An 8,111-nucleotide genomic window follows, 5' to 3' on the forward strand; every position below is an offset into this window, starting at 1 on the left:
GCACACTGAGGTGGACAGCTCCTGTGTACAAGGTGGGATCCAGAGATAGCATTGCTTTGAGGCTGAATCTAAGCCCTAAAGTTGCACCATTATTTACAGCAAACTTCTCTTCTTAAAAAGAAGAAGAAGAAAAAAGAAAGAAACTAGGAAATCACAGAGTTCCCCTTCTATAAAGTTTTGATTGATCAATGCTGGGAAGGCTCAAAAGTCACTTTACACTCCCTCATCAAAATCAAAACAAACGATTTTTATGACCGATGAAAAGCAAAGCCTCAACTGCTGGGAATGTATTCCAATTCACCCTGAGGAAGCTGACAGGAAACCTGAGCATCGTTCTGTCTCACGGCCCTCCTGCTGGCCCGCATAGGTCGTAGGATCGGGGTGGTGGGGACGGGCTTGGTGCTTCTTCGGAAAACAGCAGGCTCTCGGTTCACTGCTCATAGCCTGAAAGCAGACCCCTGCCCTCTCGCACTTCACATCCGAAGCGGCATGGCCCCTAAATCACGGGCCCTGTTCACACAGAGACACGTCTCACCAATGTGTGGACAAACTGTGCAACTGTGAAGTGTTTATACCGTGGTTGTTTTGGTGGCCATGATTCATCTTTTCTTCTCACAACGCGAGAACTTCCAGGAGCCCCTAGTCTTGGCAGAGCCCCTACCAGGGTGATGAACCTCCCCAGGCAGGTGAGATGCCATGAAGGGTAGAGAACCACCCCCTCTCACTGCCCGCAGCCGTGGATTAGAGGAGCGCAGTCTTGGCAGCCGCTCCTCCACGCCCTCCCCTGATGCTGCTGCTGAGGGTACCACTAGTGTCCCGGCCTTTCTCCTAAGGGTGAATTGCCGTGGGCAACAAGTAAACCAGAAGCTGGAGGACTCTCTAGAATGAGCAGTGCAGCCCGGCCGAGACCTTGCCCAGCGGCCGGCCGAGACCTTGCCCAGCGGCCGAGGGTGAGGGTGGCAAAGACCGGATTCCAAAGAAGGAAGCTCACCCCTCCGGCACCAACCTTCACAGATTGGCAGGGGCCACAGGCTGCCCCCTGTCCGGTCGGTACCCACCCCCCCCGGCCCAGCCTGGGAACCCCTTAGCTATGAATGACTCAGGCTCCCTCGCCTTGCCGACCCCCACCCGCCCGCGCACCGACGCGCGCCTCGGGCACCTGCGCCGCCACCTCGGGCCCCCGCGGCCGCCGTCCGCTGCGCCCGCAGCCACGGGAGCACGTCCTTCCGGAGATCGAAGTCGGCCACCAGACGCAGAGCCATCGCCCGGACGCGGCCACCGGGCGGCTGTGGGGCCCCGCGCCGCGGGCATTCCCGGCCCTCCGTGCGCCTCCTCGCCGCCCCCCTGCGCCCGCCCTCTTTCCTCTCCCCGCCTCCCCGCCGGCCGCTTTCGGTTCTGCGCGTCCCGGCCGGAGAGGCCCGGAGCACCGCCTCCTCTCGGCCCGCTGGGCACGCTGGCCTGGAGAGAAGGGGGACCTGGGCCCGGCGACCAGACCCACCCTGGCCCCGAACCATCAACAGGCACCCTTCGGGCGGGGGGCAGAGGAGTGGGAGGATGTGTATTTTTAAGGGCCGTGGAGGAGATGTGGCTAGACCAACGGTTTCCAAACTGTGCTGCACGTTAGCTGTGGGCGCTAGGCATGTTTTTCTTCTTTTTTAAATCCCCAGGTGATCCACTGTGCAGCAAAATTTGGAAACCTTGGCTAGAGAAAAGTATTACTAGCTGGGTCACCTGAGAAGGTTCAAGTTCATTGCAGGGGCAGAAGTGGGTGGCGTCTTGGGCCTATTCCACTGAGCTTCAGGGTGATGGTGTTTTATTGGTAGTGTTTAGGTAGTAAGTAGCAGCGGAAAGCGTGTGAAGATGATTCTGTTTTGAGAGGGCTACTGGAGATAACGCGAAAGGGTTAATCAGCTTAGCGCAAACAGGTCCTCTGCCTATTTACGGGTTCCCTACACTGGCTTGAACTGAAGCTGAATTGTTGAGGATTCGTTCTGTGATTAGTCTTTAAAAAGTGCTCTCATTCTTCCATGGGCACCTGCCATCTTGGGCACCTTCTCATCCCCATCCCTACAAGTAAGTCCAGTGTTTTCGTAATCTCGACACACAGCTTGCTTTTCATTCCCGCCGGGGCACCATCAGTAAGCTTACTGGTTGCTGTGCCTTTGGCACTGCCAGATCCAACCCATCCTGAACATCAACGCCAGGTTACTACTCTCCCTAAAATAAAGTTGTCCTCATGTCCCTATGCAGAAGACCTTGACTAAGAGCTGACCACCCCCAGATAAAGTGCTTACACTTTACCAAATCCTTCCAGCCTTTTCACCTAGAACTTCAGCTCTAGGCTGAGCTGACTTCCTCTGATTCTACCCTCCTTCCTCGGAAAAAAAATCCAGACCCTTCCAACCTGGATCCACAAAATGTTCTCAGAACTGCAGCCTACAGCAACCTTCCCAACCCTAAACTCCTGGAGAAGTATTACTGTACTCCTCATTTGACAATTGTATACTGTCTTGAGACATGATTATTGAATCTGGAGTCTTGGCACACTCCTCTCTTACTAGGGGCTAACAGAGCACCTGGAAGGTATTCAACAGTTATTGAGGAATGAGTAAATACAATAATAGACTAAAGAATGCTTTGTCACGTGTTTCTCAAAATTAGGGTCTGAAAACCGCATTGCGGTCATCTGTTTTACAATGCAGACTCCTGGGCCCTAGACCTGGGCCCAGAAATGTGCATTTTAGCCAGAGCCGTGGGTGATTCTTAGGCTTGCTAAGGTTTGAAAACTACTCTAAATAAAGGTAAAAGAAACTCTTCATTTTGCCCTAGAGACATGTTTCTCCAGTTGAGGTAGTGGAAGATTTCAGGTAGAACTCCACTACTCACCACCATATATATACTAGGAAAATCCTCCCACCTGTAAAGTGTCTGAAGATTTAACAGAAATGCTTAATAAGGCTGCTAATATTGCTAGTGCATAAAAGGGAGGCCGCTGAAGTCACGGAGAGCTACCACAACAGATGTTTCATACCAAATGAAGTTTGTTGCCTCTGTCATACAGAAATGTCTTCACTTGCCTTTTTATTTTTTTATGAGGAAGATCAGCCCTGAGCTAACATCCATGCCAATCCTCCTCTTTTTGCTGAGGAAGACCAGCCCTGAGCTAACATCTATTGCCAATCCTCCTCCTTTTTTTCCCTTTTTCTCCCCAAAGCCCCAGTAGATAGTTGTATGTCATAGTTGCACATCCTTCTAGTTGCTGTATGTGGGACACCGCCTCAGCACTTGTCTGGGTGGCCAGACAAGTGGTGCGTCGGTACACGCCCAGGATCCAAACCCGGGCCGTCAGTAGCGGAGCGTGCGCACTTAACCGCTAAGCCACGGGGCCGGCCCCCCACTTGCCTATTTTAAAAATTCAGTAAGTTTCTGGGGCTTTCTTTCACAGTTAACCTCTATTTTTGCCAAGCAAGACTGATTTTATAGTCCTCATCAAGCAGTGATTATATAAAAATTCTCTTCAAAATAAATTTAAGTAAAAAATAACACAGAGAAGGTGAGAAATAATAACCAAGATAGCAGAAAGATGCAGCCAAAACCACGAAGGTGGTATATGAATGACTGAGCTTGGAGATCATTCACTAAGGAAAAGGCCTGGTTAATGGTGACTTACTGGCTTAAAATTTGTGAAGGGTTAATAGAAGAATGCTGATGATTTATCCTTCAACTCTAGAAAAGACAGAACTAGTGACTGTCATATCTTCTTTATTTAAAAAGCTGCTTTGTTGATGTATGTGTTACCTTGATTTTGGTAATCACTTCACAATGTGTATGTATATCAAATCATCACGTTGTACACTTTACAGATACACTATATTATTTGTCAATTATTCCTCAATAAAGCTGGAAAAAAGAAAAGCTGCCTCATAGAATCATTAAGCACTGGAACTTACGGATAGAGTAGAAATATTTCTGCTTCTTGGAGATTTTAAGAATAAACCATCATCGTCCTTAAAATCAGGGCATAACGTAGAGTTGGAGACTTAAAGGTCTTATAATCAAGGGCTTTATTTTATAGATAAGGACACTGAGGCTCAAAAAAGTGAAATGAGAGTCCGGCCTAAGGTAGCAAAGCTAGTTAACCACAAAGTTGGGCTCAGAACACAAGCCTCCCGCTATTGGTGTTTGTGTTGATTATGTCCAGTGAACTGAATTAGAGGACTCTTCAATTACCTTTCAGCCTGGGGATTTCTAGTTATCCACATACCACACCCTGACAGGTAGAATTCGGGGACCACAGTGAGAAATCACAGAGCTGGGATCATATGGTTTCTGCAAAATAGCCTAGGTTCTTTGTAATTTCATCATGAGTTTTAGAGTTGAAGGAAACTAAAGGAATTGGAAATGGGGGTTGAGTGAATCATTTGTAAATGAAAATAGTTTACTTAACAGGGATGTTAAAATGAAAATTTTTACTTCACTGTCCTAACCAAGACAGAGCTCCTGGAAGTGGGAAACTCTACAACCTGATTTTGAAGGAGATAGAAAATGTCCTGCTTAACACATCGAATCCAATAGTCTAAACTGCAAGGTATCTAAGGAAAGGACTAAAGATACTAGGTTTGAAATTTGCATTCAGTGGGACAATAAATATGCTAAAAGAACACTTTTATTAATAAACTCGTGTGTTGAAATTAAGTAGAAGTGAATCAACTAAAAACCAAAGCTTGCAATTTGGAGGCTAATCCTTTGAAAGCACAGCCGAGAATATTTCATGAAAATTAAGAGAGGTTACCAGAAAACTCATTAGACTCTAAGTGATACATAAGTAAGTTTCCTCTGCACTTTCCAGGAAATAATCACTTATTTTAAGTTTTGTTACTAAGATGCTAAAACACTGACAATGAGGTGGCTTCTTATGTAGATATTGAGAATGCCGCTTCCTTATAGTAATTTACTTTTAGTAGAGATATTTAATATGTTTTTTAAGTAAATATTTAATATGGTGATCATTACGACTCCCCGAAATCCATTTGCCCCAGACAGGTAGTAGCATTTCCTTCCCAGTGACTGATCTGGGAATAGGAATGTGCATCAGCCAGGATTAGGTTCATCAGAAGTTAATGAAAACCCAGATTAACAATTAATTAAACACACAGGTTTTCTTTTCTCACCTATCTGGAGGTGGGCAGGCCAATGCTTGGGCAGAGCCCAGAGAACTCCATAGCAAGGGAGCCCTGACATGTCATTCTTGGCACCAGCCCTACCTCTGGCCTTTTCGATATCAGAGATAACAAACTTCTCTATTGTTTAAACAAGACTGAGTCAGATTTTTATTTTACTTGCAGCCAAAGGTCTCAATTTTAAGGGGCTATCATTTCAAAATTCTGGTAACTTCCACCAAACAGTGCTATGATCATAATAGGTTTTGAACGCTTATTAGGACACATTGATCTATATTTTTGTATTGTTTTTATTAACAATAAAATAACGTTAAAGGAGTAGGCTTGGGGGGAAAAAACCCCAGATAAGCAAAAATAGTTCCAGACCCCCGATACCTTAAGAACCTCTGGATCAGATCACACTTGAAACTCATTCTATCAGCAGCCTTTCAATTACAGAGGCCAATAAATTTCCTTTATTATGTAAGCCAGTTTGAAATAGATTTGCAGTTACTTCTGCTGAAAGCACCCCAAATCAGGGGTTCTCAAACTTTAATGAGCACACAAATCAGCTGAGGATCTTGTTAAACTGTAGATTCTGATTCGGCAGGCTGGGGTACATTTTAACAAGCTCCTAGGTGATGCTGATGCTGCTGGTCCACAGACAACACTTTGAATAGCAAAGTTCTGCTACTTAATGCAAGCATCTTTCCACCTGTGTATTGCTACCTTACTTTCACCACGGAGAGGGCCAGGTGGAGGAAAGGCTTGGATGGATTAGCTGTGCAGACACCCCAGAGCTGAAGGTCTAGGTCTAAAATGGGGGTGAGTGCTGACTCCATAAGTTAGAACTTGTGGCCACGGGCCACAAGTTTTAGTAGCAGACCACAGAAAATCAGGAACTGAGGGGAGGAGATTTTAGGAAAAGGAAAAGGATCTTGGCCTAGGACTTGTAGAAAGCAGAGCCTGGGCAAAGATTAAAGTGCTGACACTTGACAGCAGAGATGCAAACACAAGGCAAGAGAAGAGGAGAAGGAAGGCAGTGAGTCAGAATCTGCACTTTAACAAGATCCCCGGATGATTCATGTGCATAGTAAGGTTTGAGAAGCACCGTTCTAGCTTCCATATGCTTTAGATAAGAGTGGTTTTCCTTCTTGCTCTGTTTGTGACTGCGTTATTGAGTTTCAAGCCTGTGTTGATTTGGTGCAGAGCAGAGAACTCACTCTAAGATGCAGGAGGCAAGAGGGTCGGGGTACAAGAGTCCTCCAAAACACACGTACTCTGTGTACATCACAACACAGTGATCCTAGTAAAATAAATGGGCACCCTAAATCAAGGAGATCTTCTTTACTTATGTTCAAACTTTTCAGTGTTTTACTTAATGGGACTCCAGTAATAGTATCAGAGATCCACACACTAGGAGATGGAAAAAGATGTGGCCTGTGTAGAGAATTTTTAAAAATATACAACATGTTCAAGGCGGATAATCCAGATGTCCCTAAATCACCAATTCCAAGTTCTGTTATGATAAGGATGTTTTTCAGTCATTTCTTAGTATTTTCAATTCTGTCCTAAAAATAAAAATGAGGCACATTGACATCCTACACATTTTCTTCATCTAAGAGAGGACTCTTATTTACATATGTTTAAAAATAGAAGATATAGTCCTGTATCTTCCTACCATTTCTTACCAGTTTCTTACCCATTTCTTCTTACCCATTTCTTACCAGTTACAAATGGAATTTCAAAGACTGTCTCAACTGTTAACAATAGTTATCTCTGGGAAATATAACTGAAGTGTTTTTTTTTTAAGCCTTAGGCGCATGCTAATTTTTTAATTTTAAAAACTAGCTTTAATATTTAAAAAATTTATCTTCACTCTGATTCTGGTAATAAAATATTTGTCAAACTTAAAGGGACCATCTTCCCGACAATTTGTGCTATTTTTTATCCTGTGTAGTTGCAAAGATGGCTGAATGCTAAGGGACGTCATATATTGCTTTTATATGTTTTCTTAGAGAGCTGCCACCGTGGTTAGCAGTGATTGATAGAATAACAGTTTAAATCTGCTTACTTACATTTACGATGCTAGCGTCAGAGCTCTCTCCCTGCAATTTGCTGAAAAGAAGACTTACATAGATCTTTTAAGGAAATGTTCTAAAGAATAATAGCCCAATGATTTGGAAGAAGATAAAGGATTGACATTTAACAAGATGGACTAGACAACAGTTTGAATCCATTCTAAAGGAATTATACCTGATTTAATCAGAGAATAGGGAACAGGGTGAAACAGTCAGACAGGGTGATAAAAATTTCTGAGAGCAAGAATGCTTCACCAAGTTCCTTTTAAAGTTTAGCAGATGAGTAAATATTATTAACTGGGTGGAACTACTGTATCTCCAATAGGAAGAACAATGGAATGTACAAAATATGGAAAGATCATTCAAAAAATATATAATCATGTGAAAGCTGGGTTGTCAACTGTAATACATGAATTTCAGTATTACCTGTAATGACCAGGAAAAAAATATGTTGTTATATTCTATCTCAGTCAGAAAGCTCTCCATTTCTAAGTGGCTTCTTAGATTCTTCTCTTCTTATTTAAACTGTATCATTTTAACAGAAAATTAATGTGCTTACTTGTGATTTATTTAAACATAAATGCTGTTCTTCCCCCTTCCTTCTTCTCCTTCCTCCTTTTCCCCTCTTATTCCCTTTCCTACCCACTTCGTTCCTTTCCCCTTCTGTTCCTAAACAATTCCATCCTAAAACCATCAGGTAGGGCAAAGGAAGGTAAGCATCTGCACAGGTAGGGTTGAGGGCAGGGTGTTGACCAAAATTTGCATTTCAGAGCCCAAGGAGGGTGAAGAGGGTGTTCATGGGGATGGAGGTTGTAATCCAGCATGAGATGTCAGAATCCAATCAGGGTGAGTTGGGCACCCATGTGGGTAC

General features: G+C 44.1%; 1 protein-coding gene across 2 annotated transcripts in view; it reads right to left on the bottom strand.

The window, feature by feature from the left end:
- GSAP (gamma-secretase activating protein) overlaps positions 1-1,308 on the bottom strand; it is an 80,743-nt gene extending 79,435 nt beyond the window's left edge. For both annotated transcript variants that reach the window (XM_087442956.1, XM_087442883.1), the window contains exon 1: positions 1,160-1,308. In XM_087442956.1, coding sequence (XP_087299082.1) covers positions 1,160-1,262 — 103 coding nt within the window. In that variant the 5' untranslated portion in view covers positions 1,263-1,308. The remainder of the gene's footprint in view (positions 1-1,159) is intronic.
- Between the last annotated feature and the right edge of the window lie 6,803 nt (positions 1,309-8,111).

The sequence above is a fragment of the Ceratotherium simum genome, chromosome 1 (assembly GCF_057802395.1).
Source record: "Ceratotherium simum simum isolate JZ-2026a chromosome 1, ASM5780239v1, whole genome shotgun sequence".
In the NCBI taxonomy this organism is placed as follows: domain Eukaryota; kingdom Metazoa; phylum Chordata; class Mammalia; order Perissodactyla; family Rhinocerotidae; genus Ceratotherium; species Ceratotherium simum.